At 40.3% G+C, this 26,944-nt stretch overlaps 1 protein-coding gene across 1 annotated transcript; it reads left to right on the top strand.

The window, feature by feature from the left end:
- The first annotated feature begins 6,695 nt into the window (after positions 1 to 6,695).
- On the top strand, positions 6,696 to 26,403 carry LOC143935806 (keratin, type I cytoskeletal 19-like). Its single transcript, XM_077459916.1, has 8 exons — positions 6,696 to 7,247; positions 9,516 to 9,598; positions 13,483 to 13,639; positions 13,722 to 13,883; positions 16,445 to 16,570; positions 16,778 to 16,998; positions 19,758 to 19,783; positions 23,313 to 26,403. The coding sequence occupies exons 1-8, from the start codon at positions 6,753 to 6,755 to the stop codon at positions 23,372 to 23,374; spliced, it is 1,332 nt and encodes a 443-aa protein (XP_077316042.1). The 5' UTR covers positions 6,696 to 6,752; the 3' UTR covers positions 23,375 to 26,403.
- The last annotated feature ends 541 nt before the right edge of the window (positions 26,404 to 26,944 follow it).

Genomic DNA, 26,944 nt, shown 5'->3' with positions numbered 1-26,944 from the left:
GTCCAGGTACTCTTAGTGTCAAAATCAGTAATAAAGAATAAATCCAGAGAATAGCCATTCACAGCTGGATGTTCACTCTAGTTGGATAGTCCCTCTCTCACAAGGCCTAGCAGCCAACAGGGTGTTTGAGTCAAGAACAAGTCCCTGCCATGGACTTTGTTGTAGAACATGAACAAGGAAACTAGAAAACTTGTAGAAAACTTGCGTGGTACCAGTATCTTGCAGCCGGTCTGGTGATACCGCGTGAGATTGGATTCACTTAGGTCCTTCAGCTTTACCAGGCTCTTGCTAAGAAGCCAAACCTGGATAAGTGGCCTTCTTCCACAGAGTCCTCCCCTGGATAACTATGAAGTTGCTGGATCTCTCCACAACTTGAGATGGCACCGGACTTCTTCCGAATCTCTCCTTAGTTTCCCCGCCTCGGGCTAGCCAGTCTCGAGATGTAAAGTCGGGTGTATCCGCACTCCAGGCGATAGGCATTATGGGGCTGGTCAGGAGGACCAGGACTATGGAGTCAGAACTTCTGGACCGGAACCCCAAACCACGTGACATCCGCATCTTAAGTACCCTCTCCCAGAAAGCACAGCAAGAGTAACCTTAAAGCACCCAACCAGACTGTGTTTCCATGCCTGCCAGAAGATACAGCGCCCCCTATGGCCAGGCTGAACACCCTATAGTCCAGTCAGACTGATGCTGAGGTGCTCTTCAGGAGTCGGCGCTACATACATGAGTGTAATCTCTCGTGTAGTGTACTGGTGTATACCCAGGCACAGCCACACACAGCCATTCATACCCGTGACTGGCTGTTCATAGCACCTGGGCCTTCTGGGCATTTATGCTGCACAGGCTTAAAGTGATTGTAAACTATCACCTTCTAAAACAACCCATTCCATTTCAAATAGAGATAAAAGGCAAAACATTTTTATATAGATATAAAAAAAACATTATAAATACCTGTTTTTCCTTCTTCATAAGGGATCAAATTCACTCCGTTCTCAGCTTCAAAGGAGCTGGGGGAGGAGAAGCAGCAGCACACAGAGCTTCCCAGTGAATGGCTAGGCAGGGGAGAACACCAGGGATTTCACACCACAAAGGAAGCAATATAAATAGAACAGGATACTTTCTCATACAAGTACATGGTACGGCAGGCGCATATCAGGAATATGAAGTGTACAACTCAAGTATTTGTTTGGACAACTATATACAGGAAAGGTCTGTGATCCAAGCAGGGCTTTTTTTCTCAGAGAATAGGGGCAGGAACTCCACCTTTCGGAGTTACCCCTTGTCTCCATCCCTACCTCTGAGTATCGTTTCTTGGTTCCACCCCCTACCCACCTCCCAGTACTGCCCCTTTTAGAAAATACAGTACCAAGTAACATTTGTGGTACTAAGTCATTTTTATGGAATTTGTTAATGATAACAATAAAAGCAGTAAAATAGATCCCCTGAAGCCAACAACAATAGACCCCCTGCCAGCAACAATGGACCACCCTTAAAAAATTCCCCATCCAGCAACAATAGATCACCGGTAGCAACAACAGATCTCCCCAAAGACAACATCAATAGACCCTCCAGCAGCCAGTTACAATAGACTGTTCCCTCAACAGTAAATCCCTCCCAGCAACAAATGCCCCCTCAGCAACATAAGACCAGCCCCAGCCAAAATAGCTTCCTTCCAGAGACAATAGGTCCAAAATATATCTCCTCCAACAACAATAGATCCCCTAGCAGCCAGCATCAAGAGACCCTGTAGCACAACCCAGCAACCCTTGTCATTACATACATTCAGTGCTGAAGGTGCCAGAACTGTGTTCCCCATGTTCCTGCTGAAAAAAAAATCTCTGGATGCAAAGCTGATTGATGAAGAATAATAAGGGCCAGTTCATACCATAGAAACGCAGTCCAGATGCGTTCCAGGTGCTTTTCTGCATGAATTGATTTTTGATGTGTTCCAATGCGTTTTTGATGCTTTTTTGGTGCATTTTTGATGCAGTCCAGTGCTTTTTTTCCCCCCTCTTTTTTAAATAATGATGAGTATGTTGCAGTGTGTTTTTGGTGCATTTAGGTGCATTTCAGTGCATTTTTAATGCATTTTACAGCATTCCAGTACAGCCAAGTGCAGAAAACAATGCAGCATGTTCTACTTTTTCTTTCTGGAACCGGAACACACCGGTGTGAACTATGCCATTGGAAACCATATAACCTACTTTCCATGCGTTTTTGATGCAGAAAAAAAAACGCACTGGACTGCATGTGGTGTGAACTGGCCCTAAGTGCATATCCAGCCTTAGACATTTTAGGTGTTTGTAGGCCCAACCTATCATAACCTGAGTATCCTGGCTGTTTAAAAAAAGCCACAATGCTTTATCCTGCAGTGATAGAAGCTTACACACTATCAGTTTTTCTGCTGAGTTTTTTCTTCAGATTTACCAAAACAATGTAGTGCAAGGGCCTGCCTGATTGCATACAAATTGAAACTCCTGAGGTTTGACCTCATATTATATGGTTCTGGTAAATCTGAAGGAAAAACTCAGCAGAAAAACTGATAGTGTGTATGGGGCAGAGGCAAGACATTTCTACAAGTGTCACAAGAAGATCCTCTGGGGCATTTTTTAAAGCAGTTGCATATCAATTCATATACAATTTGTGTGCAGAAATGTTGGCATTAACCAGTTCTATACCGCTGAACCTCATATGATGTCCTGGGCTTTCAGTGGATACATCTAAATGATGCCTGCAGGCACGGTAAAAAAAATCAAAGCAGCTCCCCCACCCGCCGCCCACCGTTGCTCCTATTGGCTCGTCTGTGCGATTAGCGAGGCGGAGAAGGAATGTGCTGATGGTAGAAGTTTCTGGTCCCCGGTCAACTCTATGACTCTCGGAGGCCGGGCGTGACGTTATAACATCATAACACAACATCACATCGGCCCCGGCAGTTGTAAACCCTGCCGTGTGTTTGGCTGGAAAGGCAAAGATCTTTTTTTAATGTTATTTCCGGCTTTCCAGCCTAGAGGAGAGATCTGGGGAAACGCAGCTGAAGAGTTCTCTACAGAACACATTTATGCAACAATAAGTCGGTGTCTATATGCAGACCGTCAGCATTTTTTGAACTCCTATAGCATGTTTGTAATCTTTGACCATCTCCTGTTGCTTGTCTGAGAGCTTTTTCTAGTATTACATTCACTGCATGTTATATCTGGCCTTTGCTGATGTCAGTGGCCACACTTGCATTAGGAAGGTAGACCACCATTGCCCTAAAGTCAGTAAGGACTCACTTTGACCGGTACTTATTATTGAAATGCAAATGCATGTGCTTAAATGGCAAACACAGCTTACCACCTCAATAGGACATGCTGATGAAAAGTAAAGGCCTCGATCTAAGTGAAACTAGGAGGAGAGCCAGCATGATTGGAGTCGGCAGAAGAGGCGGAGGGTAAGTGGGGTGATATTTTGAAAGGGGCAGCAAGCTTACCTGATTAAAGGGTCCAGGGCGAAGGGTGTGTCCAGTAAAGGTTAAAGAGGAAGGGGAGCCTTGTCAAGGCTCAGTCGAAGCTTGTGACACATCAGACAGTTTTCTCCCACCCTCTCTCCCTTGTTTTATTTTTGGTGGGAGCTTCCTGTTTTTTTGCAGTGCTGAGGGATATAAGTTGGGCTGTGGGTAGTTATGTTTTAGTCTGTGTATGGGTTTTATGGGTTTGTTTAATTTTGTCATAACAGCTGGCAGAGGGTCTGATTGGGCCTTTGAAGGTGGTGCTGGTTCAAAATGGTGGAAAATGATGGGTTAAGCCCATCTATGGTATGGGTCTCCCTTTCTATTAATATGTTGGTAACATCTGGATTATAATTAGGTTGTATCTGGTAGGAAGTATGTGGTTAGTCTCCGGGGCTGTGTAATGGCAGCTAGGAGCCTTTTATGATGTGGCAGATACAACTGTTTTTCAGAAGTATATCGATCTTTAAAGACCTTAGACCTTAGACCTGGCAGGAATAATCTGAATGTGTCATTGGTATTGCATTGATTGTAATATAGTACGGCTATGGAAAGTAAAGATTAATTCCTCGATTAATTGATACATTTTTTTGATCAATCAAAATTATTTTGTTCGGTACTCACCTCTCCGCTGGCTTCCGGGTCTTCAGGGAGTTCCGTCGGAGATCTGGTGATGTCATGGCATCAACGTCACTGGACTCCTCCCCCCTTCTCCAAGTGCCTCCGTCTGCTAACGAAGGGAAGGGGGGAGGAATCCAGTAACGTTGAAGTTCTTATTGAATGTAACGCGTACAGGGGAGGAGCTACGCATGACGTCACCCGCTGCTGCCCTACGGATCTGACACGATTGTTGGCTTTACATGCTGTGTTTTCATCATCTTTATGTGAGTAGTTTGTGTTTGAACACAAAAATTCAAATTAAATCTTATACTTAAGCGGTGAGCACTTAGATCTTAGATCAACTCCAAGAAAGTAATGTATCGTCTGGTCATTTCAGAAGGGAAGAGTTTTTTCTTTTCTTGTTCAATGTTTAATACCTTATTTATACCTGAGCCTTAGCACTCTGCAGGTCGCTCAGTCCTGCAGAGCAACGCAACATATAGCAGGTGAAACACAGCTTCTGATTTGCCATGTGTACTGCTCAATTAATATCAATGGGATTTTGCTGGCCTGTATTTGATGTGTGTTCCAAATGCATGGGGAACACAGGAAAGCAATGCCTGTTGACATGAGCCCTGAGATGGTTAAGCGGATTGCAGAGTATTCCTTCTGACACACATGTGTTATGTGACCTCCCAAGGTGACTCTACCGTTACAAGTCATTAAACCTGTCATCTGGAAATGGTTTACTTCTCTGGGTTGGGCTTGTGATGTGACCTAATTAGAGCTACTGACTATAAATCATGAAATGGTTTAAATTTTTATGTATGTGTGTTAAATCTAAGGTTTATTTATACTGTTACGTCATTTCCAAAGTATTGGTTAAATAATATGACATAACAATACCGTATATTTCCAAACTATGCATAGAACAATGTCGCTCCAATGATTTTACAAGTATGGGGTTTCTAATTATCTATAATTATTAGAACCACTGAAAATATTCTTTACCATAAATCATGTCTGGGTTTAAAAGATTATATGATAAATGATTTAAACCCCAAGTACCCAATCTGCAACATGCCCATAGCCTTTGACTATGTATTACATGCATAGAGTCTATCAGCTTTCTGAAGCATTACATTCACTGTATATAATGTGTGACCCTTTGGTTATGTCAGGGGGTCACAATTGAGGCCCCCATATGAAGAAAGTTAACCATTTCAAGGATTTCCCCCCTTCCTGACCAGGCCATTTTTTGCAATAGGGCACTGCATCACTTTAACTGGCCCTTTCATGTTCCAACATGATTGTGCACCAGTGCACAAAGCAAAGTCCATAAAGAGATGGATGAGCGAGTTTGGGGTAGAGGAACTTGACTTGTAGTGCAAAGTGGATTTTCCTTTAACAAATAAATAACAGTAAATTCTGAAGCCGCAAGAGTTTTGCATCTTTATGTTTATTTTTTAACAGGTTTATAAATAAGCATATCTTTGGTGAAAAAGTTAATATGAAAAAAGGTGTAAAAAAAACATTAAATTGGAACTAAAGTTACAACTGTAAAATTATTAGGTTTTTATGGCAGAAGATAATTTCTGTCTAATATACACTAATTGACATAAATGTACATGTCATTGTACAATCTCAACTTCTGTGAGGTGCTGGGGCTAGGAGCCATGATCTGGATTTAAGCAACTCGCATTTACATGCGCATTTAATCTGAAGATGGCCAGTTGAGAAGAAAGAAGACTCCCACACTCCAAAGACATGCTGGTAGATTAATTGTCTCCTGTGTAAATTGGCCCTACTATGTGTATGTAGTAATGTGAGTTAGGGCCCCTAGATTGTAAGCTCCTCGAGGGCAGGGAGTGATGTGAATGTACAACGTATATGAAAAGCGCTGCATAAATTGACAGCGCTATATAGTACCTGAAATAAATAAATAAATGAGACTTGAGACCTAGAAGAAGACCTGGAGGAGATAAAAAAAAAAAAAATGATGAGGAGAGAGTTGACCTTGCCTCTCGGAGGAGGGCTCACTGAGAGGTTACTGTGTCATAACTTTGCAGGACCAGAGTAAGTAAATTCTAAGAATCTTGTTTATGTTTTCTGCTTACTTTCAGAAGAGCATACAGATAGCTAGGTATATAAAATATATTTATAAACTCAATGATTATTTCAATCCACATTGGTCATAATATTTAAAACCAATAATCCATCCTATTTGTAGATAATCAACTCTTCAGGTGATCTAATTTGTTACTATATTCCTAATAAATATATAATATACATTTTAAAAATATTAATTCAAGAACAATGTGTCTGAGCCATCCATTTATGTCTATGGCTAAGAATTTTATTGTGGATTTATTTGGCTTTAAAGATCTAATAGCTTCAATAACTTGTCAGTCAAATGTCCAGGGTGTGACCCTGTGCACTGTATGATTACATAACAATGGTCTTTTCATTAGTGACTGTGCAACCACATTCCCACCCTAATGGATGCCTGTTAAAAGTCCATAAAATGACATTCATTCAATGACGCCTCTAAGGTTGTATAAAAGTTACCCACCAGCAAGGATCAGCTATACTTCCAAACTCAGGCAGCAGTGTAACTATTCCACCAAGCGTGCAACTATCACAGTCTTGTGTTACCATCACCATGAACCAAACTGTCAAGCAAGTTCATTCTGGATCCACCCAAGGAAAAAAGCAAATATCCATTCACAACAATACTGCCCATCAAAGGGGATCTGCTGTTTCCTACCATGGAGGTCATTATCAAGCCCAGCATGGAGGACATGTTAGAGCTCCCAGTGTCCATGGTGGATCTGGTGGAAAAGGCATAAGCATCTCTAGACATTTCTCTCATGGCCACAGCTTTGGATCTGTTCATGGTTACAGTCATGGAAATCACTTCACGCACCAAAGTGCTCATGGTGTTTCAAAGAATGATAGTCTTTTGTGCTTTAATGAGAAAGAGACAATGCAGCTACTGAATAACCGAATGGCCACATATATGGAAAAAGTGTGCTCCTTGGAACAAAAGAATGGTCAGTTGGAGAGGAATATTAGAGAGTGGTTTGAGAAGAATGAGCCTGATGGTCTACCAGACTGCAGCAAGTACTACAGGACCATCCAGGAGCTCCAGAGTCAGGTAACTTATTGACAATGTTTATGGATCAAAAGTGATTTATGAAAATCATGATATTGTTGATAATGGTGGAAACAGTTATTCATTAGCTGTAATATCATCATTAATATCTATGTATAAGCAAAGGTATAATTTAGTTATATTCAGGAAGTTAGAATTGAAACACAAAAAGGAGACGGACAATGTCTGCTTAGAGTTTTTGTTTTACATTCTGGAAATGTTTCAAGACCCTAGGTCACCCTTCTATGCAAAAAATTCTTTAGTGGTCTAAAATCTGGTAACAGTAAGTAGTCATTTTGATCCAGAGATTCTGTAGGCTAGTTTCTCTGAACATCAAAAATGATTTGCGATCTGAAGATGCACAACCTGATGCATTATAATACTTATTAAATAATCAATATGTTTTATGGTTTATTTCATCCATTGAAACTGACTCTTTTACTGGACAGCTTGGCCTGTAACATGAATTAGAAAAATAGTGGACCCAAAAAATATGTGAATCACATTCTTACTTTAGTATCTGAAAATTTAAGAGAGAGGGGAACTTCCTAGAAATTAACTGGCTGTCCATCAGTGGAAGTCTTGGATGGAAATTCCCCTGTGTGTTGGTTCCGAAACTACAAACTACTTTTGACTAAGTCACTCCCCAGTCACTTTTTCTGTAGAGTGTTCCTTGGACCCTAAGTACTAAAGCACACTGACATGCAAACTGGGACGGCAGATAATGGTTAACTAGCTTTGCTGTGCTGGGTCAACTCTCTAATATATAGAGTGGCTTATGAGACTCACCTATCAGTGCTGGTGACCAGGAGTCTGGCTACATGTCATAGTTTTTGTGTCCATGTGTTTCATCTCATGTAAAAAAAAATGGGACTAGACACCTGGAGGTGTACATTATATAGCAAATAAGGGTAATGAGGACCCACTTTACTTAAGACTTTTACTGAAGGGCAGTCTCCTTTTGGGTGGTTCCATTAAGCTTAAAAGTTCTGATAATACAGCAGCAATTCAGGCATCTGGAGCTGCTTTCAGTATCCAGTAAGTGGTGTTTTATTTCTTGGTTTAATGGAATGTTAAAATGTGTTTTTGTGGTCTTAACCATTATTTATACATAAGTGTAACATTTTATCAACTGCTTTGAAAGAGCTATAGATATACGGTATTAATTATTGTCATTATAGAAACAAATATTTTTATTCTGTAATAAAGTAAACAATTATCTGAATACTTATATTATTTTTAACATTGCACAGATCAACAAATATGGTCTTTCTTTCCTCAGTAGAAAATAAGCATTCTTTATAGTTTTACTACTGAAGAAAAATATTTTCTTGTAAATATGGTAAATTAAAAAAAAAACACTTTAAAAATACTACAAAACCATAATTTACTAGGTTTCTACGGATTTTTTAAATATTTTAAAAATTAATTATTAGCATTTTTGTTCTTTGTAGTTAATCTTACATAATCTTTAAATAATAGTGGAGAATAGACTGTTTATGTTTACCATTTCAAAGACATTACGTAGACAGAAAAGGAGGTTAGCCTTTCATTTCTTTCAACTTGCTATCATTAATTATTTTATTTTATTTTTGGATAGGGTGGGGAAGGATAAGGTCCTCTATCAAGATTTTTCTGCTAAGGGGAGAACTCTCTGCACTTGTTAGAGATTGCATCTCTAGGACAGAAAGTGAAGGGAAATCCCAAAAATACATTGAAAGGGGGTTCAGTCCTTCTGTATGCTATCCAAATGAAAAATAAAAGGTTGGGCTATACCAACACTTTAAATATCCATTGCTTGTAGTAGTGAACCAGTATATTACAGACCCTTTAACAAGGATCATTATGGAATAGGAAGACCCTCTAACATTGATATTTACGAGTGGATGTTGGTCAAATAGCCAACTCAACTTTTATATCTCACTGAGAGAAATAGTGGTACCATCATTAAAGAGTCTCTAAAAATGGAAACAATGGTTTTGAAAAAACAAAGCTATAGATCACAATCAGATATAGATCAAGTGTAAACCATCTGTTCTAGGTTCTTTAATTGCTTTTAGTTTGTTTGAATGTTTCTGGGTCATACCTTTTGAGCCATTATGGTTATTTTGAGGCTACTTCCATTCTATCCCCATTATGCACATAAGCATACCCATTTTCCTTTGTAAACTCTGAGCTGAAAAAGGTACTTACTACATTTTCACATTGCATAAAGTCAAATACAGATGAGATATGAATGTTCCAAATACTAACATCCTACATGTTCTACAGATCCCTGTAGCCTATAAACAAAATGCAAAAGTATTTTTGGAGATGGACAATGCCAAACTGACAGCAGATGACTTAAGGAACAAGTAAGTTCATAAAAAATCAATTACTACAGTATTGGTATATTTATGTATTAATAATACAAAAGAGATATATTCAGTCTTTATGTCCAGTATATATGTACCCAAACTACAAAAAGTAACAAGCACACTCCACAGTAAAGTGCTATAAGGTACCTGCTGTTATCTTCACTATACTCCCCCACATCCCTGATCTCAGAGACCCCTGCATATATAAGTATAGATTTTTTTTAAGTCCATATTTACACAAGGCTAGGCATTCTTGACGTTCGAACTTTCCGACAACATTTGTGTGACCGCGTGTATGCAAGACAAGGGGGTCTCCTCAGCCACAAGACAGCAATATGGTCATTCAATTTGTAACTGAAGCAGCTAGTGCAGGACTATGTGAAATGGGAGGTTTCCCTTTTGTACTTAGAGTTCCTTAAGAGAATCAGGATAACAGAAAGCACCTGTACAAGTAAGAACAAGCACCTTATGTAGCTGATATAGCAGAGGACTTGTTATTAGCAGTATGGGTCCAAACAAAATCGTATGCCCTGTACACACAATAGGATTTTCCGTCAACAAAACCGTGGATTTTTTTCCGAAGGATGCTGGCGCAAACCATTGCATACACACGGTCTAACAAATGTTGTCGGAAAGTTCAAACGTCAAGAATGCGGGGACATACAACAACACGTACAACGAGCTGAGAAATGTTCAATAGCCAGTGAGGCTCTTCTGCTTGATTTCAAGCACGCATGGACTTTTGTGCGTTGGAATTGTGTACACATGCTCGGAATTTCCGACAAGTTTTGTTGTCGGAAATTTTGTTATCTGACTTTCTGACTTTTGTGCGTCGGAATTGTGTACACAAGTTTTGTGTAAACAAGTTTTGTTGTCGGAAAATTTGAGAACCTGCCCTCAAACATTTGTTGGTGGATATTCCAACAACAAATGTTCTATGGAGCATACACATGTCGGACTTTCCGACAAAAAGCTCACATCTAACATTTGTTGTCGTAAAATCCTATTGTGTGTACAGGGCATAAGTGTTCTGAGTTAATATAGCCTGTGCATATTTTTTTTTTTTTTTATATATGTGAGTGTGATATATTAAAACTTATTGCCTAAGAACAAATAAATGAAAATTATGCAGTTTACCAGTACTTAGAAGTGGTGGCAGCATTAGTTTTTCTTTTCAATCTAAGTAAATTTTCTGCAAATACAGGAACATACCAGTCCACTATTCACTATTTATTAGCTTGAAATGGCTATTGAAAAATGGCTTGCTTTGGCTTACTGTGCACTCATGTCCCCATATATGTCTTGCAGTCTTGCAACAATTTATAAAGTAAGCTTGTGTCAGTACAGTAGAACCTTGGATTATGAGCATAATTCGTTCCAGAAGAATGCTTGTAATCCAAAGCACTCATATATCAAAGTGAGTTTCCCCATAGAAGTCAGTGGAAATTCAGATAATTTGTTCCACAGTGACTTCTATGGTATGCATTACCGCATGTAGCCAGAGGTGGGGGGGGGGGGGTGTTGGAAACACTCAGAAACCAATCGGAGCTGCTCAGATGCACTCAGAAACACTCGTAGAGTCTCTTCCAAGTGGCTCTGAGTGCATTCAAGCGTCTCCGAATGTCACCGGTGCCCCCGCACGTCTGGCCAAATACAATACTGCACACCGTAGAGGCTTGAATCCCGTTCGTTTTGTGAGTCAACGATCGCAAACCGAGTCAGGATTTAGATAATAGCTCGTATTGCGAAGAGCTCGTTAACCTCGTTACTTGCAATCCGAGGTATTACTGCACCTGATTCTCCTGCTGTTGGCACTGTGGTTCCCTGGGCATATAGCTGTAGTCCCAGTGTTCACCAGTGGGTGTCTATCAGCAGCCAGCAGTTTCTGGCAATTAGTCTCCACCTGGTGCTGGGTGCTGGAAGGGTACCTAAGCATCTCTCTGTTGATACACCTAGTGTCAGTGTATGATTTGCCTTGCTTGCTGCCAGACAGTGACAGAACTACCAGGGTCTCAGAGGTCCCACTTTTGACAAGGCCCTGAAGTTCCACCACCGTGGGGGGCCCAAGCAGTGCTGCCAACCTCCCGTTATCTTAGTGACAAATTGAAAAAACAGCCTGATTTTTCTTGTCCATAGAGCAGGAAAATCAGCCTGTATATTTAGAGAAAGGTGGCTGCAGCTGAGCTGAGTGACTGTGACACTCCCCCCCCCCCCCCCCACATGCACGGGAGAAGAGTGAGGAATACAACCTGCTCCTCCTCCCACCTCTGTTCCTCCTGTGTCTGCCCGGCCCGGAAATATGAAAAACAGCAGCCAGATACACATTTCTAGCTGGATCAATGCTGCCTGGGCCACAAGCTACCAACCTTGGCCCTCGGCTGAGTGAGCACTGCAGTATGCTGTGATAACTGAACTGTTGCCATCTCCCTCCCATCTCTCTCCTCTTTGCCCCCCCCCCCCCCCCCCGTTCACAATCTTGCTCAGTTCCAGTGTTCGCATATAGGCAGCCTATACATTGATTGTTTTTTTTTTCGTTCAACCATTAGGTTTAATAAAAAAAATTATCCAATTCCCCCATCTATACATTCCAGGTAGAAGGGGACCCCAGTAGTGGAACTACCAGGGTCACAAAGGTCGCACTTGCCACTGGCCATCATGGGAGTTCCCAGCCTCCTCTTTCTGTCTTGTCCCTGCTATTGACAGCGCTGGTCCAGGATCTCTGTCTACACGGTAGCAGCAGCAATGCAAAAGGACCCAGTACTGGTAACTTTAGGGGCTGATGGGCAAATGCGTGGTATGGCCAGCGCAATTAGTTGTAGACAGCTGAGCTCCCCGCTGGTTGCCCAGCAGTAGTGACACTGCATAGCCTTCTCTGTTGACATGCAACAGGTGATGCTCCCAGTCGTATCTAATATTGAATACGAGGTTTTTTTGATCAGAGCCCCCGCCTAACTGGCAAGGAGCCCACGCGACAGCTGAACATATGGTTGATATATATGTGACTATACTCTTGATTCTAATAAATGCTGTGTTTATTTGATCCGACTGGGAGCATCATCCATTGAATCACGTCCTGATCAGTATGTCAACAGAGAAGGCAATGAAGAGTTACCACTGCTAGGTGACCAGCGGGGACTCAGCTGTCTACAACCAATAGTGCTGCCCCTCCCCTGCATGCATCCATCAGCCCCCTAATGTAACCAGCACTGGGTCCTAATAGACTAACACCACAGCCATGGAGACAAAGATGCCAGGCCAGCACTATCAATAGCAGGGGCAGGTCAGCAAGAGGAGACAAGGCACCCCCAAAGTGGTGAAATGCCAGGGCCCAGTTGCAAGTGTGACCTTTGCCACCCTGCTAGTTCTGCCACTGTGTTGGACTCTTATTAAGAGTTCCCTATTGTGCTGGTGACATATGTCTTGCTTTCTGCCACCGTGGAGGGGCCTCAAGATGGTAGGAAGGGGGCCCACTGCAGAACATGTGAAAGAGTCCCGCTGCGGGACCATAATATAGGGCCCCCACAACAGGAGTAAAGGGCCCCCGGATCAGTGGGGAGGGAAGCGGGACCCAAAAGAGCCCTGGGACCGATGAGTGGGTCAGGGGGGTCCTTCAAGGTTTCTTGTGTCAGGGCCCTGAAGGTTCTAGTTACACCTCTGCTGCCAGATACTGTATGTCGGTTTATCCTGCTCCTGATCTAGCCTTGTGCCCTGTACCCTGCTGCCTTATTTCTGTTCCCATTTTTCCTGAATCCCCCCTTCCTTGCATTTTTGGTATTCCCTGGTCTTAGTTTAATTGTGTAGCTACGCAGATATGGTTATCTCTGCCACTGAATCCTGGCAGCTTGTTTACATATAATACTTTGTATCTTCCTTTTGTTTAGATATGAATTGGAGATTAATCTGAGAAAAGGCATTGAGGCTGATGTCAAGGGTCTCCACAAAGTCCTAGAGAGACTGAACATGGAGGTAGATGATCTTCAAATTCAGGTCTACAGCCTTCAAGAGGAGCTCCAAGAGCTGAAGAAGACCCACGAAGAGGTGAAGTAAAATAAATACTTCTAGGATACAGGCTAATAATATCCATTTGTACCAGACTAATTTATTCCTTTTTTTTTTACAGGAGGTCAACTCTCTGCGCACCCATTTGGGTGCTAGAGTCAGCGTAGAAGTCAATGCTGCTCCATGTGAAGATTTGAACAAAACCTTGTCTGAGATTCGACAGGAGTATGAAAAGCTAATGGAGAGAAACCTCAAAGAGGTTGAGGATATGTTCCTTACAAGGGTAACTCCATTTTTAAAAGAATGCATCTTAGATAAAATATAAATAAAAATATTATAATTACCAGACTATAAATGTGTGTACCCTAATATTTACCGTATGAGAGTGGACAAAAAAAGGGTACTTTTTTTTTAATTATTTTCAAATCTGCAGTTTTCATTAAAGTTATACCTGTTAATCATGGCAAGATAGTCTTTGTTCAGGCACTTCCCATCATTGGGTGACAACGCTCGGCCCCCATCTTTCCCCCGATATCACTATCAGGAAATTTGCTCTTAGAAATTACATGGAACTACATTTCAAAAGTGCATATTTGTAGACATGAAAAGGCTGGAGGAGATAACGAGTGATGAGATTTCAAAGATGGAAATAGGTGTAAATAATACTTTAGAGAAAAAATATGGCAATTTCTTATGCTACACTGTACTACAAATTATATGTTGTCTAGTTAGGGATTTTGATCTACTTTAATAGGAGCTAAAGAAAACTGCAGTATTTAAATGAACAGAAGGTTCCAATGTGGTCCTCTGCCTACTGGTTGCTTTAATTTAAAGTGAGCTAGAATTAGTGTTATTAACTTGTACCTAACACTGATTACTTTACATAATGGGACTTCTAAGCACTTATTTTTAAGTTTGACCTGCATTCAGTAAATTATTGATATTACCGTACTATGGAGAAAAGCCCTGTCTATGCTTACCAGCACTTGGACCACCATGAAATGATTTGGGGGCACAAAATGATATTACTTTAGTTTCTTGGCATGTTTGCCATGAGTACAGTACTTGGGCCAAGGGTATAGCTAAAGAATTGATGGGGTAAAAAAAAAATCAATCTTTCCTGTCCCTCAGCACTGAGGAGAACCTATTAAACAAACCCATGTCAAATTTCCAACAAAGAGTATGATTTCAGAATCTGACCCAAGATAAGTGGCTGCCATCCAACTTTGAGGATGTCTTAACTTTTATCTTATTATGCAATTGGTTTACCATTATTATTCATATTTGTATAATGGTCTTTGGCAGGGCTAGAGAACCAGGTAACCAATGTTTCCAAATAAAGGCTGGTGTCTAACTTAATATGTGTTTTTTCTTAGATCACTGCATAGTTATATCAATGTACTGTTGGCAAAACTGAACTATCTTGTCTTGCTACTGCCATTTGCTCACCTCTTTTTTACAGAACTGCACATGAACTGTTTTGCAAAATAAAAAACTTAAGGAGAACTGGTTTTAGAATACAATATTGAGGCTACAGTGTTGGTCATATCTACAGAAGAAAAAGATATGAAAGATTTTGGGGTGAAAAATGGCTATTATAAATGCACTATATCCATTGTATCAACTTTTTCAAGAGAACCATTATGTTGTTGGACTTTACTGGTACAAAGAATGGACAGACACATACAGAAGTATATAAAAAGATTATATATTTTATTACAAAACATTAAAAATCCCTATCGAGCAATGAAGGCCATATACGGTATACTGTAAATGCATAGTTTGCAAGAGTTTGATGCGTTTCACATCTTTAAGCTTCTTTACCACCTTTTATATCTTAATAACATGTATAAGATCAAATATTGTCTATTTTGTTAGGTAATTTTTCTTTGCTGCCAAAATATAAAAGGTCCCGAAGAAGCTTATAGATGTGAAACATGTCAACCTCTTGGATACTTCAGCAACGTTAACTATGCATTGACAGTATATAAGGCCTACATTGCTTGATATTGATGTGTTTTATGATTTTAACAATTTTAATGCTTTGTAACAAAATATATAATCTTTTTACATATTTCTGTATGTGTCTGCCCCTTCCTGGTACCAGTAAAGTCTTAAAGTCTAACAACATATGGGTTCTCTTGAAATAGAAGATTTTGGGGTGCTAATTTAAGATGTAAAACCTTTTGCAAAATAATAATAATAAAATAATAATAATAATAATAAAATCAAACAGTGTGGTCAAGAAGCATGGAAAGCAATTTTAATTCTGGGGTGCATCATGTAAAGCTTTAGTAGACCTAATTTAAGGTGCTGTGTCCAGTTCTGGGGACCACATTTACAAAAGTATATTGATACCATAGAGCTAGTCCTGAGATGGGCAACAAAATGGTGGTCATAGGGATACAATATATTGGAAGAGAGAGTAGAGGAACATAAAATATACAATCTTGAGGAAATAAGGGAAGGAGAGGCACAGGGGCATGGTCTGAAATTAGCAGAAGAAAAGTTCAGCAATAGCCCATATTATTTTTATATTATATTATGTGTACCAGAAGAGTAGCTGATGCATAGGCTTGCAGCAGGGGTAGTGATTCAGTCAACAGTAAATTAATTCAAACATGCTTAGGTAAAACAAAAAAAAAATACAAATAGAAAAAAAATACAAATAAACGGGCAGATTTGATGAATCACTGGGTCTTTATTGTCATCACTCTTCCATGCCTCTACCTATGTTTTTGAAGGTGTTACTGACACAACATTTTATCGTAAACTATATATATTTAATGCTAGCTTAAAGCTGTATTCAAACCTCTGCTTATCATTTTCACATACTATTTTCAGATTGAAGACCTGAACCGTGATATGGTGTTCGGAGCTGAACAGTTGCAGTCCGTTTCTAGTGGCCTTATTGAGTTGAAACGCAGCGTGCAAACACTGGAAATTGAACTTCAAAGCCAATTAAGTATGGTAAGAAAAACTTTTTTGGATATACTTTTTTATAAAGTGACAGTGTAGAAAGGATATATAATTTGAAGATTAGCATCTAGAATATTTATAATGTAAAATAACAGATTATTTATACATTGTACATTTGAACTTCAATTTGCAAAAGATTAACTTCAATCGAAGTTCAAAACTTCTTGGACTTCAAATGATGTTAATTTTTTTTTACAGAAATCAGCGCTAGGGAACTCATTGGCTGAAACAGAAGCCAATTACCAATCTCAGCTATCTCAGTTACAATGTCTGATCAACAACCTGGAGTCAGAGCTCGGACAAATACGATTCGACCTGGAAAAGCAAAACACCGCTTATAAAATACTCATGGACCAGAAGAACCACTTGGAGATGGAGATTGGCACATATAAACATCTTATAGAAGGACATGAAATTCAGTATGTATAGCAAAATAATTACCAATAATAACAATAAATGAATAACAAGTGGAAAACTATTTGGTAGTATGAAGATATGCTGTATATTTAGAGGCCAAACCTTTTTTTTTCCTTTTTCATAGAGTCATAAAGAATCAGCATTCCTGTGAGATTTTCATTGCTGTATATATACCTGTTGGGGAGGTTTACCCTCTCTGTTTGTTCAAATGTAGCACTACCCCCCCTCCCCCCCCCCCCCCGAATTTGCTGCTTGGTAATTTGGTTTATCTGTTCTTGCCTCGATTCCAAGAACAATCTCAGCCCCTTTGACACACCTGGTTGAGTGAAAGTTACTGCAAGCACTTATAGGACCTTTAGCATGGCTGTGAATTAGTACCAGGAAATAGTCACAAGACCAGTTAGTGGTAAATTAAGACAATTTATTGGTACGGGTTAGAATAAATGGTGGTTTGAGCATAAATGAACACACAGAAGGTAGATTTAGACACAGTCCACTAGACAGTATAATCAGTATGCCAAGATACTGTAACTTAGAAGAGAGTTCTGTACAACTAGACTGGGAATAACTCATGAATTAGCAGCAAAAGCAAATCAGCAAAAGTCAACAATAAACAATGCATATAAGTATTAATTGCAATGTGAATAATAATGCTTATTAACTAGTATGGAGTGCACTCTAGGAGAAAGCCTAGGATAAAGTGCAATGTCCTCTGAGAGGTACCTCTTATCATAAGCAATAGGGAAAGATTACTGTGTAGCAGCTGTAAAGGGTGTCTTTAGTGCTTCACCTTCAGCCGGCTAGCTTTGGGGCCCAGATGTACCATTGGTGCACATGAGAATAGTCCCAGTCAAGCCTGCAAGCAGAAACAGGGTTACTAGATGGCTGTATGGTCAGTTCCTAAATTGCTCAGTCTCTTTAGCAGGAGATAACTCCCCACAGCAGCCACTCACCAGTCCCAGCAACTCAGCAGTCCCAGTGATATTGCAGCTACCCATCTGGTCACACACAGCAATCAGTCCACTCTCTGCTCTACACCCAGATGACTCAGGCCTCTGTTGTGCGGCGCAGTGGTGGTGCACACCGGACAGTGATGTGCACATTTTCACATTTTCCAGGCTCCCTCATGGCAAAAGGAAGCGGTGTCCTTTACAGATTGAGAAAATGCCTCTTGGCAATCCCCCTCTGGGAAATGCAGTTGAAAAGCTCCTGATTACAGTAGAGTCTGTCTCCTCTGGAACACAGTTCCCACAATGCAGTGCTGCCTGACTCAGCCTATTGAACTCTTCCTTTTTAGCAGATCCCTCCTCTTACTGATATATGAGTAGATATTTACCAGTTCAGCACTGCAGGGCAGCAACTACAGAGATTGGCTGCAGCCAGTGTTTCTCTCACTCTCCATTATTAGCCAAGCACCTGGCTACACAAATTTTGAGTTGCCACCAGAAAAGGAGAAGAGAACAAATCTTCCAATTAGAATATTTGTTCTGTTGACAGGTGCCTCTTACTTGGTGGAGGTTTTTTCTTACTGTCTGTTGTGTCTATTGGACAGGAAATCGCTGCACTTCCTGATACAGATGGCAAAAAAGCAACATTTTTTTAAGTAAAAATGTTGCAAAATGGTAAAAATAAGACATATAAACCTAATAGAGTTCTAAATATATATTTTTATAATTTTCAGGATGCTAACTAAACATAACTGTTCAAGCAACTGGACATGTTATCCTTAAGGCTAGGTTCACACTATTGCGATGCGGGAACGCCGCGAATCCGCGGCGTTTTCCCGCATCGCTCACCTCCCGCCGGCAGTTCACACTGCCCTATGCGGACGGCTGGGGGTGTCAATGTTATGTTAATGACACCCCCAGATCCGTCGGCATATCGCAGTGCGATCTGCCGACTCGCACAGGAATCGGATCGCATGGTGTGAACCCCCATGCGATCCGATTCCGTTGCGGACCCAAAAAAGGGTCCTGTGCGAGTTTGCTGCGGGACAGCTGCGAGTTCAGCCATACTATCTGTATGGCTGAACTCGCAGTGCTACGGAGATCGGATGTGATTTGCTGTGCGAATCACATCCGGTTCTCCCCCCGCAGCGGTGTGAACCCAGCCTATATCTCAATCTAATAACGCTATCAATTAATCCAAAAAACCCTTTTGTGTTCTGCTCTACCCCCCCCCCCCCCCTTATACCGATCTCTTTCCAGCAATTGCACCAGAGCAGCGGCTTTTTTGGCTCTATCCCTCCTCATAATGCTCAGTGACAGTGGTAGAAGCCATTGGTTCCAGCTGCTGTCAATAAAAGCCAGTGAGAACGATTTGGGGGGGGGGGGGGGGGTGCCGTGTATCACTCTGTGTGTCCATTGGCTTGGGAGCCTCCATAGTAAGAGGCTTCCTATGATGGGCACTTGGAAGGGGGGGGGGCAGGAGTTCCAACGAGGGATGCGAGACAAGGAGGATTGTGGCTGCTCTGTGCAAAATCATTGCACAGAGCAGGCAAGTATAACAAGTTTATTATTATTAAAAAAATAAGACTTTACAATCACTTGTGGGTGCAGCCAAAAATAAGTCTCTAAATATCTCACACCTACCGCCAGACTGAACGCTGCCCTGGTATGATTACTCAGTGCCCACATTTTCACAAATGGCCACTTTAATTAGGCCTCATTTTGTCTATCAATCTGTGCAATTTTCAGTAAATCATTTTACTTTTAATCCTAAAAATTATAAATTAATGATAACCCTCTTTCTTTTTCCACAGTGCTCCTGTTCGTAACAACAGTACTGGTAAGATAATAAATATAGCCTTCTAAACAAATTTTTGACAAAGGGCAAACAGAGAAATCAAGAAAATGCAACATTCTGTCCTTGACCAGGACAAGAGGGTCCAATTTGTTTTTATTTATAGGTGCTCCATGCAGTATCAATGCTAAAGACAGCTAAAATAGTATACCATTAGAAATTGTGCTTGTATCCAATACTTTTTAAAACTCAGAGTACCTTAATAACAATGCTTGGACTACATTATATACAGTAAAGTATGCAATTTCTTTAAACAAATCAGCAAAACAATTTCACTTCTAGGTACTAAACCCATGCTGGTGTTAAGATAATGGATTATAGATTTGGACTGCTTTTGGACCAATTGTTGAGAGTGTCTATATCACATGATAGCTACTGTGAATTTAGAAACAAGTGTATATATGTAGCATGCCTCCCACCAATTTAATCAGTCAGGGGGAATTGGCAGTCCAATAGTTGTAGGCTTTTAGATCATGTAATCCAATCCAAACAGGCGTAGGAATAGCAACTGACTTTATTTGTTCAGTTCTTTTCAAGGGCCATTGCAGTATTTCCCCTGAATGGACAATGCATGGCCTGCGTCCAAATGTAAATGCTTCCTATATTCTGATTGTGGATATAAATTGTGGTGATGGTCTTGTTGTCACTATACTCCAAGTCTGAAAGTGGTCATATAACACCTAAAATGTGTCTGTTATAGAGTGATGGAGTAACTATCTCTGTAATGGTACACACCTATAGCACTACATGTACAGGAGCCGCTAGATGGGATGGGTTCTCTATTCTTTTCTTCAACCTCTTTAAGAATTTCAGCCCCTCTACCACTCTAGGTTGAGTGTACAAAGTATGCAATTTCACAGTAAATCATTGAAATAGTAGTAGTACTGTATCAAAGAAAACAAGGCACGGGACCAGTTAGCAACCGCTTCAGCCCCAGAAGGATTAACCCCCTTCCCGACCAGAGCACTTTTTGCGATTCGGCACTGCATCGCTTTAACTGACAATTGCGCGGTTGTGCAACGTTGCACCCAAACAAAATTAGCGTCTTTTTTCCCCACAGATAGAGCTTTCTTTTGGTGGTATTTGATCACCTCTGTGTTTTTTATTTTTTGCGCTATAAACAAAAAAAGAGCGCCAATTTTGAAAAAAAAGCAATATTTTTTCTTTTTGCTATAATAAATACAACCAAAAATATATTTAAAAATTTTTTTTTTCCTCAGTTTAGGCCGATATGTATTCTTCTACCTATTTTTGGTAAAAAACAAAACAAAAAACACAATAAGTGTATATTGATTGGTTTGCGCAAATGTTATAGCGTCTAGAAAATAGGGGATAGTTTTATGTCATTTTTATAAATTTTTTTTGTTTTAGTAATGGCGGTGATCTGCGATTTTTATCATGACTGCGACATTATGGCGGACACAACAGACACTTTTGACACTATTTTGGGACCATTGTCATTTATACAGCGATCAGTGCTATAAGAATGCACTGATTACTGTGTAAATGACACTTGCAGGGAAGGGGTTAAACACTAGGTGGTGATCAAGGGGTTAAGTGTGTCCTAGGGAGTGATTCTAACTATGGGGGGGTGGGCTATGACTCACATGACAGCAATCACTGCTCCCGATGTCAGGGAGCAGTGATTTCTGACATGTCACCAGGCAGAATGGGGAAATGCCTTGTTTACAAAGGCATCTCCCCATTCTCCCACTCCGTGACACGATTGCGGGCACCCATCGGACATCGGGACCCACGGTCACGGAGCACATGGCAGGCGTGCGCACGAGCCCACAATGCTGCATCTTAAAGGGGACGTACCTGTATGCCCTTTTGCCCACCTGTGCCATTCTGCCAACGTATATCGACGTGCGGCGGTCGGGAAGGGGTTAAAGTCAAACCTAATATATTGTCACCTGATATGGTTGGTAACAAAGACAGCACAGACATTGATTAACAATGGTAATAACACAATTTAGCATACAGGGTGATTAGTAATAAGGACTAGCCATAAGATGACACTTGGGGGGTATATTTACTAAAACTGGTGCATTCAGAACCTGGTGCAGCTGTGCATGGCAGCTTCTAACCTCAGCTTGTTCAATTAGACTTTGGCAATAAAACCTGGAAGCTGATTGGTTTCTATGTAGAAGTTAGTCTGATTTTGCACTTTCCAGCTCTAGTAAATAAACCCCACGGTGTACAGATCAGCACAGACAGTAGCAAGATCACCTTAAGTGCAGCAGTGAGCAGTATAAATGCTTGATTTACTGAACACAGGAAGAAACCAGCATGCAGTAAAGGTGCAGTACAGATGTGGTATAGGTATAGTATACTTAATGTCCTACCTCTAGTAACTGGGGGTTACTGGAGGTAGGACCCTCCGGGGTAAGACCGCGCTATATTAAGATTCCTCTCAACTCAACTCAGTTCCAGCTATCAGTGTGAACAATGGGCAGATCCCAGTGAGAGGATGTTCTGGTCTACCTGTGGCAATGGTGCAGATATGATCACTGAGGTCTGTGCTGAGCTACCTCGAGTGTCTCTACTGGTCTGGCCCGATGTCTGGTCAGTATGCAGATGTGTTCTCTTTGGTTCCCTCAGTGCCAAGAGAGAGATCTTAGCTGAGCAGTAGGGGAGCAGCTTAGGAGACAGCCAAGTGAGATACTACAAATTAGCCTGGGTAGATTACCACCTGGCAGAACTAAACTTAACTGGTCACCTCTGTTTATGATATATAAAAATATTTGTGCCCCCTATATTATGGAGATAAGGGTGTTCTGTATTCCTAACATACTTTCTGTCCTAGAGTGACAACCTTGTTGCTTTACGAATACAGTACTATGAGTTAGCATTTTCACCCAAGTACAGGAAGTGTGTTACTGGCAGGATAACTAGGTTAAAATTTTGGAACATATCTCAAAAAAAGAAAATTAAGGCAGCCACCATATCTAACTGGTTAGCTTTAATAAATCACATTTTGTATTCTTAAGTTTAGATACCTTTTTAAGGCCTACATCATAGCTCCCAACTGTCCCTGGTTTTTGAGGGACTGTCCCTCATTTGGAGCAAATTTTGTCCCTTTTTCCCTCTATAAAGTTGTATAGAAAATACACTATATACACTCTTTCAAAAAGTATTTCCCAGAGCTCAGCCTTTCATCTCATTTCTAAATTGCTGCATCTGTAAATTTCAAAAGCCAATATGAAGGAATAGTAGTGGTAAAAAAAGCACTTATGGGTTTAACCAATCTTTTTTTGTATAATTCTCCTTTAAATGGGGTGTGGCAGTGGGTGTGTCCTATGCCTACATGTTTTTGCCAATAGATGTCCCTCGTTCCATCTCAGGAAGTTGGAAGGTATGCCTACATAAGTCCTGAATGTAGACATGACTGTGTACCCAAACCTTTTTCCTTATCTAATTTTTTAAAGACTTTACTGAATTTTGGAAGTGATATATTTGGAAATAGCAGAGTAGCTTATAAAAAAATACTAAATTCTGTGTTTTCTTGCAGATACTCACCATGCTGTAAAAGTTCAGATCACCACAGCACAAGTTCACCAGGCCAAGTGTTAATACTCTTGTTTGAACCGGATTACAGATATGTTTTAGGGCTCTTTCACACTTGCGATAGGCCTTGCAGCCCTCTGAAATGCGATCTGCGTTGGATCACTTTTCAGAGTGTGGTAGGCAGACAGCTGGAAGGCGTTATAGTGCCTCCTCACTGCCTGCCCATCTGCAGTCCATCTACTATTTTTTCACCTCCCACAAGCTGTAAGTGTGAACAAGCCCTTATGGAGTTGCCTTTACTGTGTTATTGCTATAGAACCAATAAGCTTAAATAAACAAAAAAAAAACTTCATAAAAGAGTTGTTTAAAATGCTAACAAATATGTAAAAAATAAGGAGTACAAATTTTGAGATACTTGACATCAGAGATGCGTTTGTACTGCAGCTGAGTTTCATGACATCAGTCATTGCACGCTATGGAGAGGCTAACTGCAGTGTCCTTCAGTGGGATTACTAACTGGAACTCAGCTGCATGTGACAATGTATATCATCCTAATACAGGCAGGAAAAACTTTATTCATATTACCAATAGGAATGAGTTTGTCAGCTGTAGCTGCTGTGACAATGAGCTGTGAAAAAGAGATTCCCCACCCCTCAACTACATATATACAATGGGGCGGGGATGCTAATGACATCATTGACCTAATATAGCCATGTGCCCATATGTCACGAGTATCCCTGTCCCTATGTGTATGTCAGCCGCATGGCACAGAATCCCCTGCCCACAGCTCATTGGCCCAGTAATGATAACAAACTTCCAGGCTTGGACAAACTTAGGTTCGGACCAAACCCAAGCTCATCACTAAATGCTGTTATATCCAGCTTTCACAAATTTCTCAACCCTTTAGAAATATATTTGTTAGTATTATTAATGGCTCTATTATTTTAAAGGAAACCTCTACTAAGAGAAATTTGACTGACATTGCTGACCTATTTATAAAAAGCCTACGTGCTTGGCTATCTCTGACTTAAATACCTTCTGAGCCACTGACCTTGAACAAGCATGCAGCCATTGAACTCAGAGTGAAGCTTGAAGTCCCATACACGCGATCAGAATATACAAAAAATATACAAAAAATATACAAAAAATACCACTTTTGACGCAATCATACGATAATCTGATCGTTAGTACACAGCTTTCATCCAAAATTTTCTAAAGGGGCAAACATGAAATTTTTTCTCATACAATACCTTATCATAAGATTTTCATTTAATCAGTACAATCAGCCAAAAATACAATATAAATACATTACATCACTTTTTTTATTCTATTCTGCTGTACTTTAGTAACCTATTGGTTTTCGATGTGGACGATCATTCGTCCAATAATCTCATCTTGCATACTAGGCTTTGACCTTTGTTCAGCATCCAGATCAGTCCATCACATAACAATAATTAATAATAATATTAGTGTACCAACCAATAATCAATTCCACAGTAGCACAACCACTGCTACTATGCAGTGAACAATAATATATCTGCAAGTGATATAATCAAAACGTGAAAATAATACAAAATATTAAAAAAATTCAAAACCATACAAATAAGTCCATACAACTGTCAAAATAACGGTATATACATAAAAAATAAAACTTCAGAGTGATTCCGTTCAGGAAAGTTTGTGATTAACAGTCATCTCTTTATGTGAGTAGAGCCAGGAATAATACCCCTTATATCCACCACCAGTGCGATTATATAGAGCTGTCTACACTATGGTAATGCACTCACCAGATTAAATTGCCTTTCACTCTGCTGAAAAGGCAAATAAGCTTTTGGGTCAATATCCACCTGGTAGTATCACTCCACAATCAGCAGCTCTCATCTCATCACATTTGTGTGTGAGAGAAAACAAAAAATCTCCAATAGTGCATTAAACCCATTCATCATTTTCTTGAGAGTGAAAGGCAATTCAATCTGGTGAGTGCATTACCATAGGGGAGATGGCTCTATTTAATCACACTGGTGGTGGGTATAAGGTGTATTATTCCTGGCTCTACTCATATATAACACTATAGGTGAATATTTGGAACCCTAAGAGCAGTGAAACACACAAAATAATTATTATTAGGCTGCGATAGGTTAAAGACAACAAATAAAAAAGTTGCTGACACGTTACCTTAACATCTGATTTACATATTGCTTAGCAGTCCTTTAAAAAGTAATTCTCAACTCTACATCAAAATTGATTGCAAATGTGATCAGCACAAGTAGAGATTAAGGTGCATTCAAAGGAAATGTAAAGCCATCACGCTGCCTCTTACCCTCCAAAATGGACCTCAGGGGCATGCCTGACGATGTCATTGATGACGAAACGTGTAGATGGAAGTCGTGACGTGTGATGTCATTGCGCATCGGGATGTGGCTGCCATTTTGTTGGTTAGAAACGTCAGCTTTTTTTCCTAAACCTGTTTGTGATTCCAATGAAGTGAGTGTACTCATTTTTACTACTAATTTTCTACTGAAAATGCTACACTATGTTATGCTCCTTCTATTCTTCCTCACACCATTTGTGAGAAATTAAGGAAGCCATGGGCAGTGAAGAAGTGTTCCAGCAAGAAGAGTATGGTAATTAATCTCCAAGAACACCAGTTCAGGATTGCTTTGGAAGCTGTATGTTTCACCTTCCTTGGTGGAGGTCCATATTGGAGGGTAAGAGGCAGTGGGAACGGGTGCTGATGACAGTTTTACTTTTCCTTGGATGCACCTCAATTTCATTTCCAATCCATTTTGATGCAGAGTTGAGAATTACTTTTTAAAGGACTGCTAAGTCATATGTAAAGAAGATGTTACAATCTGTTTTTTTTTTGTTTCTTTTAAGCAGTCCATCAGATAGTTTTGAAGTCAACAAATCAACGTGCCATCCAGGCAACTGATATTTTCAGATGTCAGCAATGATAGTCCCTCATATTTCCTTCAGTAAAGATTTCCTTTATGACAGAATTTCAGTTCACTTATCTGGTCACAATATTTTTGATTGAATTTTTTTTTCTGAATCTCTGTAATACTCTTATTCTTAATAAATTTGTTTCTGCTCAAAGCAAACATGTTGTTGTGTGCATTCAATGTGCTTCATAGGATCAGGATCAGGGCTGGATTACAATTATGACCACTCATAAGACACCTTTCTCTGCCATCCTCGATGTATCAGCCCCTGACATCCAAAAGGTAAATGAGGAACCATAGAGACAGGGTGAACTAGCATTTCACCTTAGGTTCAGATCTTTGGCAGTAGTGGAGTAATGTGTACAGAAGTAAATTTTTAGAACAAGGAAGGAGCTTCTTAGATCTAATTCAAACTTCTGAGAGAGTCTTAGGTCACAGGATATTCATAGATGTGCAGACTCCAAAAGTGGGATTAAAAGTACTTACAGCCTTTACACATAGAGGACCTTTCAGCCAACCCAGCATTCTGCGACTTCACCTCCTGGCTGCCAAGCACTGGATGGTTCAGCTACCGACTCCTTGGGGAGAGATCACCACCCATTAGTCAAGGACCAAGCTTCTACCCAAATTCTCCAGAGCCCCATTTTAGCCTCAAAGTCAAGCATCCATCCATTCACATGGTCACCCTTTTCAG

This window comes from Lithobates pipiens, unplaced genomic scaffold (assembly GCF_037356315.1).
Source record: "Lithobates pipiens isolate NorthernLeopardFrog02 unplaced genomic scaffold, aLitPip1_a1.2 Scaffold_28, whole genome shotgun sequence".
Taxonomy (NCBI): domain Eukaryota; kingdom Metazoa; phylum Chordata; class Amphibia; order Anura; family Ranidae; genus Lithobates; species Lithobates pipiens.
Note: the sequence above shows the minus strand (reverse complement) of the source record. Positions and strands in the feature narration are given on the sequence as shown.